Source organism: Erinaceus europaeus, chromosome 10 (genome assembly GCF_950295315.1).
Source record: "Erinaceus europaeus chromosome 10, mEriEur2.1, whole genome shotgun sequence".
NCBI classification, from domain to species: Eukaryota; Metazoa; Chordata; class Mammalia; order Eulipotyphla; family Erinaceidae; genus Erinaceus; species Erinaceus europaeus.
Genome location: NC_080171.1, coordinates 80,656,270 through 80,674,167, shown reverse-complemented (window position 1 = coordinate 80,674,167; position 17,898 = coordinate 80,656,270). Strand labels below are relative to the sequence as shown.

At 38.3% G+C, this 17,898-nt stretch overlaps 1 protein-coding gene and 1 pseudogene across 3 annotated transcripts in view; one reads left to right on the top strand and one right to left on the bottom strand.

The window, feature by feature from the left end:
• Positions 1–17,898, bottom strand: part of HSDL2 (hydroxysteroid dehydrogenase like 2) — a 79,942-nt gene that overhangs the window by 8,458 nt on the left and 53,586 nt on the right. For all 3 annotated transcript variants that reach the window (XM_060199965.1, XM_007534755.3, XM_060199964.1), the window contains 3 exons: positions 13,530–13,724; positions 4,478–4,543; positions 181–330 (listed from right to left, as the gene is read on the bottom strand). In XM_060199965.1, coding sequence (XP_060055948.1) covers positions 181–330; positions 4,478–4,543; positions 13,530–13,724 — 411 coding nt within the window. The remainder of the gene's footprint in view (positions 1–180; positions 331–4,477; positions 4,544–13,529; positions 13,725–17,898) is intronic.
• On the top strand, positions 4,876–4,973 carry LOC132541077 (U6 spliceosomal RNA; annotated as a pseudogene).

Sequence of the window (17,898 nt, the reverse complement as noted above, 5' to 3'; positions counted from 1 at the left end):
AGAAAAAAAAAAAAGGAAAAAACTATCAATAGTCATTTGCTATTTTTGATTGTCAAGATTCTAGGGTAAAGGTCCTGGTACAGTCAATTATCCAAGTGGTGAATATTGGCAGCCAATTTTCTTGCAAAGGAAACAGTCTCTTTTGCTACATAAAAACCACAGCCTACTAGGCTCTCTTACCTGAGAGTTCAAACAGGTATATTGCTTGAGTGGCTTTGACAACATCATCACTGAGAGAGTCCTTAACAATCCTAAATGTTTCTTCCACAGCTCCAGAGCGTGGTTTTGGTGGTGATTTTGGCTTTTCCTCTTTTAATTCTAGAGTAGCATCTGCAAAATATTATTGTTGTACATGATTTCAAAGCCTAGCCAGAAAGGTATAAGCTATATACAGAATTAACTAATTGGCAGAATACCTTGCTAATAATTGAACCTATTTGACTAAAATGATCTTAAATACATTCAGCTTCATATAAAAGCATAAATCACTCTGATGGACTAACAATCAAACATATGTTATAATTATAAATGTAAGTGGTTTATACTCTCCAAGTAAAATGTTGAATTTAATTAAGTTTTTAAAAGCTACTACTAAAAAATACAGGTTTTTATATTAAAATGAACCTAATGTAGTTTAGAGGTAACAATAACTCTTAGTTCTAAAACCAAATGAGAAAGTAAGACACAATAGTCGGAAACCTGAGATCAAAATATAGTCTACAGACATTAGTGTAACTGAACTGGAGAGGGTAACCTAAAAAACAAAGTTAACTTCCCAATAACTGTAACCTCTAAATTGACCTTATTCACCTAGTCCCTACATCTCTAGACTGAACTTTGCTCCTCCCATGAGAGGTAAGATATGTCTCTAAAAGTAAAGATTGTGTGCAAACTGATGACAGCCTTCTCAGAATGTTTGTACTCCCAATTTTATCATTTTGGACTCTCCCCCCTGGATGAAGAGGTAGGCCAGTCATTCAAGAAAGTCTCCCCTATACCCCTACCCCAACAGAAACACAAAGTCAGAGGAATGGAGGTTATATCAGTTTGTAACCTGCATTCACAACCCACTGGACCTAACCACTCAGAGTGTGATAAACTATGGAAAAGAACTGTAGTCCACAGGAGTGCTGGACTCACACATCATGAAATTGTTTTCCACTACCAACCTCTGTTATTTTGTTTATCTTCCTAAAATTACTTGTAGTCAGTTTGGCAGCTAGCCCTCCCACGCTGAAACAGGTGGGAACAATAGAATAATTCATTAATTAAATTAACTACAAGGCCAACCTGTACTCTCAACTCAAAATTAACTCTCGTGTCTAGCTCCCAATTCAAAGTGTAACCAGCCATGTTGTCCAACATAACTCACCCAAAGTTATTAAATGAAATCTAACTGACAACATAGATACTCCATGACACAGAAAAAGCACTCTAAATTTGTTGAATATAAATTACACTCCATTATGATATTTCCAGAGACAAATAAAAAAAATAATAAAGCTTTTATCCTCTTTTAAGCTGAAGTCCAAGCAGATATTAAAGATGAAATCCTTAAGATCCAGTGCAGCAAAGAGAAAATACATTGTAAATTTTTATTCACTACTGTTACTGTTTTTAAGTTGACTACAGATAGTGTACCCCTTTATTGCCTCAGTGTTTATGGTGGTTACATAAAAATTAGTCAAATATAATTTTTTTGTGGAGAAGTATTACCCACTGAATAAAGCTGCAGGCTCTGAAATTTTTACATAGACATCAAGACCCAGTAATAACCCTGGTAGCAAAATAATAATAGGTTTTAAAATGATAATTTTAATTTTTGAATTACTATTTTTGTCCTGAGGCTTCACTGCTCTAGACTGACTTTTTCAGATAGAAAGAACAAGACACAGAATATAATAGAAACAGAGAGAGAAAGAGGCACCACATTATTGAAGCTTTCTTCACTGAGGTGGGGGTCAGGCTCAAGGCTGGATCACGTACACACTGACATAAGCTATCTTGCCAATGCTAATTAACTAAATGATTAATCTTCTAATGCAGTGCTGGGGGTGAAGTGTGTGACTTTATCTGCTGAACTACGTGCCCAGGTACAAATCTTTTAATTTTAAAATGAGCTATGCCAGGGTCAGGGGAATAACAGGAAATTTATACAGCAGAATTTCTTACATGTTCCAATATGAATTCCTGGTACTACCATAAGCCAGAGCTCAGTAGTGCTCTTGTTAAAAAAAAAAAAAAAAAAAAAAAACACAGGGGGTCGGGCGGTGGTATAGTGGGTTAAGCGCAGATGGCGCAAAGCGCAGGGACCGGCGTAAGGATCCCGGTTCGAGCCCCCGGCTCCCCACCTGCAGGGGAGTCGCTTCACAGGTGGTGAAGAAGGTCTGCAGGTGTCTATCTTTCTCTCCCCCTCTCTGTCTTCCCCTCCTCTCTCCATTTCTCTCTGTCCTATCCAACAAAGAACAACATCAACAATGGCAATAATAATAACCACAACGAGGCTACAACAACTAGGGCAACAAAAAGGGGGGAAAATGGCCTGCAGGAGCGGTGGATTCATGGTGCAGGCACTGAGCCCAGCAATGACCCTGGAGGAAAAAAACAACAACAACAACAATATTTCAATGGTGGAATTACAAATGCCTCTTATTGCTATATTTTTCAAATATTTTATACTGCAAAAGAAAAATGGTCTTTTCTATTACCTAAGTAATTTTTTTAACTATCTCCAAAATTGGGTAAAAAAAATAGTAAAAATAGGATGAAGCCAGAAATAAGACTTGACACTAAATGTACTACAGTAAAGTGTATAGATTTGCTAAAGTTATAGAGGAAATTGGGAATTTTGTTTCTAAAATTTTTAACACCCACCTTAAAACAAAAAACAAATCCATGATCAATTAGAAAGTTCGGTATTGGGGGCCGGGTGGTATCGCAGCGAGTTAAGCGCACGTAGCATGAAGAGCAAGGACCGGCGTAAGGATCCCGGTTCGAGCACACGGCTCCCCACTTGCGGGGGTGGGGGGGTTGGGGGGGTGGGTGTGTGTGTCACTCCACAGGTGGTAAATCAGGTCTGCAGGTATCTATCTTTCTCTCCTCTCTGTCTTCCCCATCTCTCTCCATTTCTCTCTGTCCTATCCAACAACAACGACAACAACAATAATAATAACCACAACTATTAAAGAGAAAAAAAAAAACAACCAGGGCAACAAAAGAGGGAAAATAGCCTCTAGGAACAGTGGATTCATGGTGCAGGCACCGAGCTCCAGAAATAACCCTGGCGACAAAAGAGAAAAAAGAAAAAAAAAAAAGAAGAAGGAAGAAAGTTCAGTATTTATGGGCAAAAAATAAGGACCCAGAAACAATATAGTCATCTTGTTAATAAACCATGAAAGACATTCTTCTCATGGGGATTTGCTAGAGTGCTTCTTACATGTTTTGCACTAAGCCAGTAGCATGTCAAAACACAAAGACTAAATAGAAACCCTAGACAGTTTGGGAAAGCTATTGATTCCAAACTGCAAAACAAAACAGTGAAACCAAAAAAAAATTTTAAGTTAATTTCTCCCATAATATTAATCACAAAGCATGGGGCTGGGCACTGGTGCACCAGGTTAAGCACACATAGTACAAAGCACAAGAACCTGCACAAGGATCCAGGCTGGAACCTCCAGCTCCCACATGCAGGGGATAGGGAGAAGCTTCCCCAATGCTGAAGCAGGTCTGCAGGTGTCTTTCTCTCTCCCTATTTCCCCATCCCCTCTTGAGTCTCTCTGTCCTATCCAATAAAATGAAAAAATGGCCATGAGCCCCAGCAATAACACTGGAGGCAAAAAAAAAAAAATCACATAGAATAAACTTGAAGAATGGTGTGAGATTTACTTTGGTGTGATACTTTTTTCCTTAACACACATAAAAATGAAACATTTAAAGGCCATGGCAAAATAAATAAAACATTAAAATAGTTATTTTTAGAAAATTTTTCTTTAGCCAAATGAAATGAATATATTAAGAATTTCTTACTGGTAGAAGTTTCTTTTTTTTTAATATTTATTTATTCCCTTTTGTTGCCCTTGTTTTATTGTTGTTGATGTCGTCATTGTTGGATAGGACAGATAGAAATGAAGAGAGGAGGGGGAGAGAGGAAGAGAGAAAGATAGACACCTGCAGACCTGCTTCACCACTTGTGAAGTGACTCCCCTGTAGGTGGGGAGCCGGGGGCTGGAACCAGGATCCTTACGCCGGTCCTTGCGCTTTGCGCCACCTGCACTTAACCCACAGCGCTACTGTCCAACTCCCTGTTTTGTTTTAAGAATTTTCTTTAGTAGAATTAACTAAGCTTCCACCTTACATGTCTAGTTAAACTACAAAATGTTTTAAAAGTAGAAGGCAGAAATGTCCAATTATATGGTTTAGGAAAAATACATAAATCAGTATCTTTAGTTTCCTGCATATAATATGGTTGACATCTTACCATGTGATTCCATTTTCTTGGTATCTGGGTATTCATCTAAGAAGAAATCCGGTAACAAAGGATGGCCTGAAAAATTCACCCCCCCAAACAATCAGGTTAATGTAACATATTAACATATGTTAATAACATACTAACCTAAAGTTAATATTAACATATTAACTTTAACATATTAATATCTTAACACCTGCTCAATAAACTTCTTGTCTATTTTATTTTAGTGATCACTCATTCTTATACAGTGGAAAAGAACATCATGATAAGTGCTAAACCACTTGACATCTATTAAATTAAAATATTTTTCCATAACCCAGTTATCCTTTTTTCTATGACAAACTTCATCTTCAAGATCCAACCAAAGGGCTGGTAAAATAGCACACTGGGAAAGTGTGCTACTTTGCATGCTTGATTTGGCAGCACATATACTAAAATTGGAACGATACAAAGCATGGTCCCTTGCAAGGAATACACGCAAATTTGTGAAGCATTCCATATATTTTTTTAGGTTTAAACATCCTTCTGTGTAGATTATGCTCTAATTTTCTTAATAGATAATGAGAAAAACACTTAATTTTTCTGTTTTCAACCACAGAAATTTTTGTTTTCATAAACAATTGTATTTCAGAATGTATTAAATAAATTGGATAATTCCCAAAACAAAACAAAATAAACAAAAAAGTGTGCTACTTTGCCATGTGCATGACCTAGGTTCAATCCAGCCTGGCCCCAATTCATTGAAGGAAATTTTAGAGCTGTATTCTCTCTCAAAAAAAAAAAAAGAGGAAGGAAGAAAGGAAGGAAGGGAGGGAGAGAGGGAAAGATGGAAGGAAGGAAGGAAGGAAGGAAGGGAAAGAGGAAGGAATAGAAGAAGGGAGGGGAAGAAAGGAAATCTAACCAAAACAGTCAGGCAAGTTATAACAGTGGCTAGAGCCATCTGTTTGTCTGTAGCTCTCAGTACACAAAAAAAGAAAGAAAAAAAAATGCTAGAGGGCTGCTCGTGTAACAACTGTCTAGTACCATGTATGCTTTATCAGTTTTGACAACCCAGGCCCTTAACAATTATCTTGTAAATCATTCTCCCTCAATAAAGTGATTTTTGGGGAAAAAATACTAGAAGGCAGGAATGTACTGTTATATCCTAACATTTACTGTTGCATTTAATCATGTTCAATTCTTTACATATGGTAGGATATTTAATTTAAATCAAATTTAACATTTTGTGCATAATGACACTATACCTTGAGTGCCTAAAATAGGATTTAAATTGTAATTGTACTAGTACCCAAAAGCCCTGGGTCTGTTTTGGATTCAGCCACTTATTAGTAAACTGCTTTTTTATACAAAGGCATAATCTTCTCAGGTCTTTTTTGTTTGTTTACTTTGCTTTGCCTTTTTTTATTATTTTTTAATTTTTTGCCTCCAGAGTTATTACTGGGACTCCGTGCCTGCACTACGAATCCACTGTTCCTGGAGGCCATTTTCCCAATTTTGTTGCCATTTTGTTACCCTTGTCATTATTACTGTCATTGCTGTTATTGTTGTTGGATAGGATAGAGAGAAATTGGGGGGGGGGGGACAGAGGGAGAGAAAAAGATAGACACCTGAGTTTGGGGCATATATATATATTTACGATAGTTATGTCTTTTTGTTAGATTAAACCTTTGACTATTATGCAGTGTCCTTCTTTGTCTCTATTCACTTTCTCTACCTGAAATTGTATTTTATCAGAGAATAGAATAGCTATTCCTGCCATTTTCAGTGCGTTATTAGCTTGGAATATCTTGCTCTAACCTCTTACATTTGTATTTTCTTTGGATGTGTGTTTCCTGAAGACATATAATGGATGGATCCTGTTCTTTAATACATTTAATTTTTCTGAGTCTTTGGACAGTAGAAATCAATGAAATAGAAAGAAAGAAAGAAAGAAAGAAAGGAAAAAAGAAAGAAAGAAAGAACCATAAGTAAGATTAATGAAGCCAAGAGCTGGTTCTTTGAAAGGATAAATAAAATAGATAAACTAACGACACTCATTAAGAGAAAAAGGGAGAATGCTATGGTAAAATCACTCAAAAATGAAAGAGGAGACATTACAACAGATGAATTAGAGATACAAAGGATCATGCAAGGATACTGTGGACATCAGTATGGAACTAAATTCTAAACAACTTAGAAGTAATAGACACATTCTTAGAATCATACCAACTGCCAACCTTGACAAGCCAATCACTAGTAAAGAAATTGAAACAGGTGGTCCAGGAGGTGGCACAGTGGATAAAGCATTGGACTATCAAGCAGGAGGTTCCAACTTCAATCCCTGGTGGCACATGTACCAGAGTGATGTCTGGTTCTTTCTCTCTTTTCTCCTGTCTTTCTCATTAATAAATAAATACAGTATTTTTAAAAAAGAAATTGAAACAGTAATCAAAAGCCTCCCCAAGATATAAAGCATGGGTCCAGATGACTATATTAATGAATTTTACAAAACATTCAAAGAACTAACACCCATCCTCCTCAAACTCTTTCAGAAAACAGAGGAAGAGGGAAAACTCCCAATCACATCACCCTGACCCACAAAGCAGAAAAGGACCCCACCAAAAAAAGAAAACTATAGACCTATTTCCCTGATGAACACTGATGCAAAGACCCTCAACAGAACTATGGCTAATCGAATTCAACAACATATTAAGAAAATAACCCACCAAGATCATGTGGGATCATCATCCTTGGGAAACAGGGATGGTTCAACACCCACAAGTCAACCAATTTAATCCACCATATTAACAAAAAGAAAGATAAAAACAGGTAAAAACCACATGACTTTTTAAAAAAATATTTTATTTAGCTTTATTTTATGAGAAAGAGTGATACAGAGGGAAAGATACTGAGAGAAAGAGACCAAAACACTGCTCAGTTCTGGCTTATGGTGGGGCTGGGGATTGAACCTGGGACCTCAGAGCCTCAGGCTTGACCATTATGCTGTCTCCCCAGCCCAAACCACATGATTTTTATAAATTGATCCAGAACAAGCATTTGACATGGTCCATAACCCCTTTATGATACAAGCCATCTAAAAAAAACCCCAAAAACAAAAAACTGGAGGTGGAAGGAAAATTCCTCAACATAAAGGCTATATATAACATTACTCAACATAATAAAGTCTATATATAACAAACCCATGACTAACATCATAAATCTTTTTTAAATCTTAAAGGGACCAGGCAGTGGCGCACCTGGTTGAGCGCACACATTACAGAGCGCAAGGACCCGGGTTCGAGCCCCCACTCTCCACCTGCAGGGGGAAAGCTTCATGAGTGGTAAAGCAGGGCTGCAGGTGTCTTTGTGTCTCTTCCTCTCTATCACCCCATTCCTTCTAGATTTCTGGCTGTCTCTATCCAATAAATAAAGATAAAAATTAAAAAAAAAATTTTTAAATCTTAAAAAATAGTTAAAAACTCAGGAACTAGACAAGGATTCCTACTCTCACCACTTATATTCAATATAGTCCTCGACGTTGCAATCAGGCAAGAAAGAGATATCAAAGGAATCCAGATTGGAAAGGATGAAGTTAAACTACCATTATTTGAAGATGACATATTGATATACCTAGAGGACCCCAGAAACTCTTCCAAGAAACTACTAAATAAATCATCAGTAAATTCAATAAAGTAGCAGGTTACAAAATCAATACTCACAAGTCTGTGGCATTTCTCTACACAAAAGATGGGCCAGAGTAATGAAACTGTAGGAAGCAATCCCATTTACAATTGAATCCAAAAAACAAAATACCTAGGAAGAAATCTAACAAATGACATGAAGGACTTTTTCAAGGAAAACTATAAAACACTTAAAAGAAATAGAGGGGGAGTCGGGCGGTAGCCCATCGGGTTAAGTGCAGGTGGCTGCAAAGCACAAGGACCAGTGTGAGGATCCCAGTTCGAGCTCTCGGCTCCCCACCTGCAGGGGAGTTGCTTCACAAGCAGTGAAGCAGGTCTGTAGGTGTCTAGATAGGTGTCTCTCCCCCTCTCTATTTTCCCCTCCTCTCTCCATTTCTCTCTGTCCTATCCGACAACGATGACATCAACAGCAATAATAACCACAACAACAATAAAAACAACAAGGGCAACAAAAAGGAAATAAATATTTTTTAAAACCTTAAAAAAAAAAGTGGTGTTCACAGAAATGGACAGCCACATGTAGAAAAATGAAACTAGATAACCAAATAACACCATACAATAAAATTAGCTCAAAATGGATCAAAGATTTAGATATTAAACCTGAAAGTATAAAATATATAGAATAACATATAGGTGAAACATTTCATGACATCAGCACTAAAGATGTATTTGGAGACTTTACCCCATGGGAAAGGAAAACAAATACAAAGATTGAACAAATGGGAATATATCAAATCAAAAGAAAACTCCATAAGGATAAACAGGAAACCTAGCAACTGAGAGAACATACTTGACATCATACTTCAGACAAGCTGCTGATATCAAACATTTATATAGAACTCATTCAGCTCAACAAAAAGAAAAATAACAACCCAATGAAACAAGTGGGCAGAAAATATGGATAGTTCTCTGAAGAAGAGATACACATGGCCCACAGACATACACAGAAATGCTCCAATTCACTCATCATCAGAGAAATACAAATTAAAACCAGATTGAGATGTCACCTCACACCTGTTAGAATGGCCTTTATCAATAAAACAGGAGAGGATAAGTGTTAGAAAGAATGTAGAGAGAAAGGAACCCTACTACACTGCTGGGAGGAATGCCACTTGTACAAATATGGAAAACAATAAGGAGAATCCTTTAAAATTTTTTAATAGTTTTTATTATGTTTATTATTATTATTATTTATTTTTTTATTTTCCCTTTTTGTGACCCTTGTTCTTTATTGTTGTTGTAATTATTATTGTTGTTATTGATGTCATTGTTGTTAGGACAGAGAGAAAAGGAGAGAGGAGGGGAAGACAGAGGGGGAGAGAAAGATAGACACCTGCAGACCTGCCTGTGAAGCGACTCCCCTGCAGGTGGGGAGCTGGGGTCTCAAACTGAGATCCTTACACTGGTCCTTGCGCTTTGCGCCAGGTGCGCTTAACCCGCTGAGCTACCGCCCAACTCCTTATATTTATTTATTTATTTATTGGCTAGAGACAGCCAGAAATGGAGAGGGAAGGGGGAAAAAGGGGGAGAGAAATGCCTGCAACACTGCTTCACCACTGGCAAAGATTCCCCCCTGCAAATGGGGACCCGGCACTCAAACCCGGGTCCTTGTGCACTGTAACATGTGCTCAACCACGTGCACCACCACCTGACACCGGGAGAATCCTTAAACTCCACTCCTAGGCATTTATCCAAAAGAGACAATAATACTAATTTAAAGTGATATTTGTACACCCATGTTTATAGCTGCATTATTCATAGTACCCAAATAATGTAAACAATCAAAATGCCCTGCAACAGGTGACTGGATAAAAAAAAGTTATAGGATGAGGAGTCTGGCGGTAGTGCAGCGGGTTAAGTGCATGTGGCGCAAAACACAAGGACCCATGTAAGGATCCCAGTTCAAGCCCCCTCTCCTCACCTGCAGGGGAGTCGCTTCACAAGTGATAAAGCAGGTCTGCAGGTATCTATCTTTCTCTCCCCCTCTTTGTCTTCCCCTCCTCTCTCCATATCTCTCTGTCCTATCCAACAACGAACGACATCAACAACAATAATAATAAAATAAAACAACAAGGGCAACAAAAGGGGATAAATATATAAAAAATTATGGGATGGGTGGAAGAGATAGCATAATGGTTATGCAAACAGACTCCCATGCCTGAGGTTCCAAAGTCCCAGGTTCAATCCCCCACACCACCATAAGCCAGAGCTGAGCAGTGCTCTGGTGTTCCTATCTCTCTCTTTTTCACATCTCAAAAATAAAATAAATAAAATATTTTTTCAAAAAGTTATGGGACAATTTACTCAATGGGTTATGACTCAGCAATAAAAAGATGACTTTGTATTCTTTGTGATAAAATAGATAGAAATCAAGATTTGCTTATTGAGGTAAGAAGGTAAAGGACAACTATACGATGGTTTCACTCATGTGGAATCTAGAGAACTGAACACACGAACTTGAATCAAACAAACAAAAATATAATCCATATTTATTGATTTTAGAGGTATTTCTTTTATTTATTTCCTTTTTGTTGCCCTTTTTTTGTTGTTGTAGTAGTAATTATTGTTGTTGTTACTGATGTCCTCATTGTTGGATAGGACAGAGAGAAATGGAGAGAGGAGGGGAAGAAAGAGAGGGGGAGAGAAAGATAAGATACCTGCAGACCTGCTTCACCACTTGTGAAACGACTCCTCTGCAGGTGGGGCACTGAAGAATGTGAGCTCAGATCTACAGGGATGTAGAGGTCACATAGGCTTCTAAACTGAATATGGGCCCCAGATCACATCAAATCGATGGAGTTTACAATCAACAATATTTATACACCTTTCCCATATTTGGGAGCTACTCTCTCCCCGATCCAGCTTTCTGGTCCTTTTTCCAGCCATGACATCATCTCTCCAGACAATAACTTGGATCCACCTGCATATCAGATTTCAGGCTGGGAGTGGGGACAAAAAAACTAGTATAGTCACAGGCTCTTTGGAATATAACTAAAATAGTCCTACTAGCTATCCTAGCTATCTACAAAATGGAGACCATCCCCCCCCCCCCCCCCGCCGGCCAACTCTTCATCTGCACTATTCCAGCCTTTAGGTTCACGATTTATCAACAATTTGTTTGGCTTTATATGTTAACTCTCTTTTCAGCCACCAGGTTCCAGATGCTAGCATGATGCCGACCAAACTTCCCTAGACAGACAACCCCACCAATGTGTCCTGGAGCTCTGATTCCCCAGAACCCCACCTCACTAGGGAAAGAGGCAGGCTGGGAGTAGGGATTGACCTGCCAATGCCCATGTTCAGCGGGGAAGCAATTACAGAAGCCAGACCTTCCACCTTCTGCATCCCACAATGACCTTGGGTTCATACTCCCAGAGGGTTAAAGAGTAGGAAAGCTATCAAGGGAGGGGATGGGATACAGAGTTCTAGTGGTGGGAACTGTGTGGACTTGTATACCTCTTATCCTATGGTTTTGTCAGTGTTTCCTTTTCATAAATAATAAAAGACACACACACACAAAAAGTTTAAGGTCATCAGATAATGGGAGGACGAAAGTTGGATAAGGGCAAGAGACTGGCTCACTTATAGTGCCTTTTTGGTCAATATCACACTACCCATCATCTGGGGCCTTAGCCAGGGAATCCTTGTATCCCACACAAATATGATGGGCCTAAACCTCTAGTGACTATCTGTCTCAACAATCAATAGTCCCATCATCATAAGCCCTCTTACTGGCCTTCACAGGTCCTTGTTCTCACCATAAAAAGCAGCAATGATAGGGACTGCCCTAGCCTTCAAAGGGAGACTTGAGTCATCCTGCTCTGCCACCTGAGGAAAACTGGTCCTGAAATTAGTGCAGCTTGCAATGTTCCCAGCTGTATCCATGAACTTTGAGCTCAGATCAATAGGACTTAGAGGTTACACAGGCTCTTATGCTAACACACACACACATACACACACACGCTCTGTTAGGTGGATGAGGTAAACAGTTAATTTTATTCATAGATTTTTTTTCAGTAATAGGAGCTACTCTTGCCTTAATCCAACTTTCTAGCCCTTTTCTCTATTCTGACACCATCTTCTCAGACAATATTTTTGTCCAAGTCCATGTTAGCTATCAAACGCTAGCAAAAAAAACTGCAATAGTCATGAGCCCCTAGGAACATGCCTAGAATGGATTTCCTAGCTTCCTTCCATGCTAAGATTGCTAATCTCATCTGCTTTGTTCCTATTTTTTAGTTCTTGTTTATTAACCATTTTGTCCCACTTTGTATCTTGCCACCTTTCAGCCACCAAGTTGCAGATGCTATTATGATTCCATCCTGACTTCTCTGGGCAGACAACCTTATCAATATGTCTTGAACCTTCACCTCTCCAGAGCTCTACCCAACTAGGGAAAGATAGAAACAGGCTAGGGGTATGGATCGATCTGCCAACACACATGCCCAGTGAAAAAGCAATTACAGAAGCCAGAACTCCTACCTTCTGCACCCCAAAAATAATTTTGATCCATACTCCCAGTGGTGGAGAATTGATAGGAAGTAGATAAGAGAGCTCTGAACTCCAACTCCATCAGGACCCAGAGAGAGAAGGAAAAAGAGAGGAACACTTGGACATAGTAATAGGGTTATGTGTAGCTTGGAAAGGAAGAGAAAACGAGACCTTTTTTTTTTAAAAAAAAACGGCAATTATATACAATTATATACAAATATAGACATATAATTGTAGAAATAATAGTTGACTCATATATGCAATCTTAGGAAAACTACTGTAGCTTACAATGGAGGGATTGGGAATTCAGAACTCTAGTGGTGGGAATAGTATGGAATTATACCCTATTGACATGTAATTCTGTAAATCAATATTAAATCACCAATAAAAAATGACATAGGAAGTAAAAGCAGAACCATAAAACAAATGGGATATAAATATATACATATGTATATATACATATAAAGTTAACCCATGTCTGTGACATGAGGAGAACTACTGCAGTTTCTGCTGGAGGGGAGTAGGGACACAGAACTCTAGCAGTGGGAATGGTGGGTATACCCTTATTAGCTTATAATTTTGTAAATCACTAATGCAAAATGAAAATAAATTAAGTAAATAAACAAAAATACATCATAACTTTTCTGATAACCCAATACTTTCATATCACTCAAACTTCCTTGCTTCTTTCCTCCCTTCCTTCTTTCTCTGTTCCTTCTTTTCTTTCTATTTGAAGTTGTATCTGTGTAGGATTTTTTTCTTTCAGTGGGAGGATAGCTTTTAAGAATAAATATTAATTTGTAAGCACACAAATATGCACACAGAACATGTGTCCATTGGAGAAAAGATGAAAAAACACATCACTACTTTTTAAAACTTAGAAACATTACCTGGTTTGATTGCATAGACATCAAAGTTTTTTATCCCTTCTTCTTTTAGGATATTTTCATCAATAATAAAGTTTCCAGTAAAACTTTTTGGCTTTTTGAAAATGGAATATGCAGCATCTGCAATGATATCAACTTTTCTACACTGGCTTTCAACGCCAGATCCTCCCAGCATATCCATGGCAGCAGTGTGTATAGCTGTGGAGAAAGTAAATATACACATATATAATGTCAGATCAAGTATTAGCACTATGAAAGTAATATACAAGCACCGCTAATCTCTTTCCTTCACAGGTGATAAAAAGAAGGTTCAGAGAATTTAAGGGATCAGTCAAATGGTCTACTGGGTTGTCAGAAAAGTCATGCCATATGCCTTCTCTGACAATCCAATATATACATAACTGGATAGAAAACACATGTTCCTAATTCTGTACAATTCTGTCTGAAAAAGGATTCCTTCCTGAGATTCACAGTAAGATTAAATTATGACTTCTGATTTAGAATTTAGAATTTGCTTACTATTCTTGGGAGTCAATAAATAAATAAAAAGTCAGTTAGGCATAAAAAAAAAGTACTGAGTGGGTGGATGTTCGGCTTCATGGAGCAGGGTGGGGGGGTGGGAAGGGACACACAGTCTTTTGGTGGTGGGAATGATGTTTATGTACACTCCTAGTAATTTGTAGTCATCACTATTTAAATTAAATCATTTAATTAAATCACTATTTAATTAATATGAGAGGGGGATACTCATTGAATGCCTGAAACTTTTTAATGCACAGACCATAGGCTGAGTCTTTGATATGTTGACTCTCTTAAAAGCTTAGACCAGGGAGAACAGAAGCAACCTATAGCACAGCTATATATAAATAATGTCAAAGGACATAAATAATGTTGATACTGTGTATGATACAGCAAATCCTAACAAAGGGACTTTTCAAAATTAATCCAATTGCCAAATAATCTGATTATAGCAATAAATAACTACTGCCTTCTTAAACCCTAAGACAGCAGGAACCTCCCACATCTTCTATAGAGCCTATATTTCCCCAGTCCTGGAACTTCTAAAGTGGAGCTCACTTTTCTGCATGCTTCTCTCAATTCATACCAAATGATATTGCATCTGCTGATCCCAACCTAATCAACGCAATGAGTACCACCTCGGTATGCTACACTTCAGACTGTCCAGAGATGTCAGGTGTGGAATGTCAACCCTTCACCCTCATTACTTGGATGAGAACTTTCCTTTCATAGAATTCTCTAATTCCACTCCAGGTGATTCACTTCCTAACAAAGTCCCAAAACCTAGACATAGACCAGGTCCCATGAGATAGTGCATATGTTCACATGTATCCATAAATTAGGGCAAAATATATACCTGAAAGCAAAAGTACACAATAGTCTGCAGTGAGTCAGTATAAAGTTCATAATGAAATAGTCTCTATTTAGACTTAGATACCCTCCTCACCTATTTCCTATTATACTTCCCTCACGTGATCCTCCCAAGCCATCCTTATCAAAGCAAGGACTGCAAGAGACTGGCTACAATTGAGGAAGATGGGTCCTGATACTAGGGCAGCTTGGAATGTTCCTACTAATGACCACAGAATGTGAGGTTGGATTTATAGGGATGCAGAGGTCACATAGGCTCCTAAGCTGAATATGGGCCCCAGATCAGATCAAATCAAAGGGGTTTACTGTCAACAATATTTATACCTCTTTCCCATATTTGGGCTACTCTCTTCCCGATCCAGCTTTCTGGTCCTTTTTCCAGCCATGACATCCTCTCCCCAGACAATAACTAGGATCCACCTGCATATCAGACTTCAAGCTCAGGGGAAAAAAAAACAAACAAAAAAAAACCCTAGTATAGCCACAGGCCCTTTGGAATATGACTAAAATATGCCTACTAGCAATCTACAGAATGGAGACACCCCTAACTCTTCATCTGCACTATTCCAGCCTTTAGGTTCATAATTAGTCAACAACTTGTTTGGCTTTATATGTTAACTCTCTTTTTAGCCACCAGGTTCCAAATGCTACCATGATGCCAATAGGACTTCCCTGGGCAGACAACCCCACCAATGTGTCCTGGAGCTCCAATTCCTCAGAACCCCGCCCCACTAGAAAAGAGAGGCAGGCTGGGAGTAGGGATTGACCTGTCAATGCCCATGTTCAGCGGGGAAACAATTACAGAAGCCAGTCCTTCCACCTTCTGCATCCCACAATTACCCTGGGTCCATACTCCCAGAGAGTTAAAGAATACGAAAGCTATCAAGGGATGGGATGGAATATGGAGTTCTGGTGGTGGGAATTGTGTGGAATTGTACCCCTCTTATCCTATGGTTTTGTCATTGTTTCTTTTAGATAAAGAAAAAAAATAAAAATTAAAAAAAGAAAGAAAAAATCTTTATTGAAAGATGAAATCTCAGCATTTACAGCAACAAAGAAGTGACTTGAGGATAGTGTGCTCAGTAAAATAAATCAGATGGGAAGAAGAGAAAAAGCACTGAGTGACAAGTCAGGGATTTTAGTACTGATTACACTGTAGTTTTTGGTAAATCAGCTTGGTGATTTTTGCCTTAGTTGGCTGTCTCCAAAATATGAAGCTTCTTTCCCAAGTTTACTGTCTTTCTCTTCTTCTAGAATCTTGTTTGTTTTACAGTCCATGACTGTATGAGTCTAAAACAATCATACGCATACAGTAGAGGCAGAGTGAATTTGGAAGGTTCTCTTTAAGCCCAGATAATTTTTCCCCCACCAGGGTTATAGCTGGGGCTCAGTGCCTGCATGATAAATCTACCACTCCAGGAAGCCTAATTATTTGTTTATTATATTTGCACTTGAAGCAGGTCTCTCCCCCTCTGTCTTTCCCTCCTCTTTCCGTTTCTCTCTATCCTATCTAACAACGACAACATCAATAGCAACATTAATAACTACAACAACAATAAAAAACAAGGGCAGAAAAAGGAAAAAAATTAATAAATAAAAATAATTTAAAAAAAAAAAGAAATTGTACTCATGGGAGTCGGACGGTGGTGCAAAGCACAAGAACCTTAGTAGGGATCCCGGTTTGAGCCCCGGCTCCCCACCTGCAGGGGAGTCACTTCACAGGTGGTGAAATAGGTCTGCAGGTGTCTATCTTTCTCTCCCCCTCTCTGTCTTCCCCTCCTCTCTCCATTTTTCTCTGTCCTACCTAACAACAACAACATCAATAACAACAATAATACCTAAAACAATAAAACAAGGGCAACAAAAGGGAATATTTTTTTAAAAAGAAATTGTACTCATGTGAAAACCACTGTCTTGTACATCGTTTTCATAATGTTAAAATTTAAAAAGTATACAGGTTTGTAAACCAGCCTCACTTCAATTTAAAAAACAAAAGAAGTAAGATATGTAATGAAAATTGCTTAAGAGTGATCCTAAAACTAAAGTATTATTTGAGAATGGAATAGGTAACTAATGGATTCTGGTTGGTACTCCTGGTAATAGTTAGCTCAAAACAGTTACAAAAATCTTACAAAGAAAACAGTTACAGTGGTCCAGGAGATAGCACAGTGGAAAAAGCATTGGACTCTGAAGCATGAGGTCCCAAGTTCAATCCCTGGCAACACATGAACCACAGTGATACCTGATTCTTTCTCTCTCTCCTCTTATATTTCTAATAAATAAATAAATATTTTTTTAAAAAAATGAGGTCAAGCGGTAGCGCACATGGTGCAAGGCACAAAGACTGGTGTAAGGATTCTGGTTCGTGCCCCCAGCTCCCCACCTGCAGGGGGGTTGCTTCACAAGTGGTGATGCAGGTCTAAAGGTATCTATCTTTCTCTTCCCCCCACCCCTCCCCCCTCCATTTCTCTCTGTCCTATACAACAACGACATCAATAACAACAATAATAATAACCACAACAACAGTAAAAGGGGGGGGTACAGAAGGGGAAAAAAATAGCTTCCAGGAGCAGTGGATTCATGGTGCAGGCACTGAGCCCCAGCAATAACCCTGGAGGTGAGAGAGAGAGAGAGAGAGATGGAGGAAGACAGAGAGAGAGAGAGAAAGAATGGAAGAAATTAGGAAAAGAAAATTTAAAAAATGTTACAAAAATCAGGTGGCAGAGATAGCTAATGGCTATGTAAATGACTTTCATGCCTGAGGTTCTGAGATCCTGAGGTCCTAGGTTAAATCCCCTGCACCACCATAAATCAGAGCTGAGCAGTACTCTGGTTTCTTTCTCTGTATTTTCTCCCTAAATCTCTCTTATTAAAATAAGACATCTATTTTTAAATTACTTGTAGATTTTTTTTCCACATGAGCACATGCAAAAACATATGTAAAACATAAGAACAGTGAAACATGAAACTTCTGGAGCATATA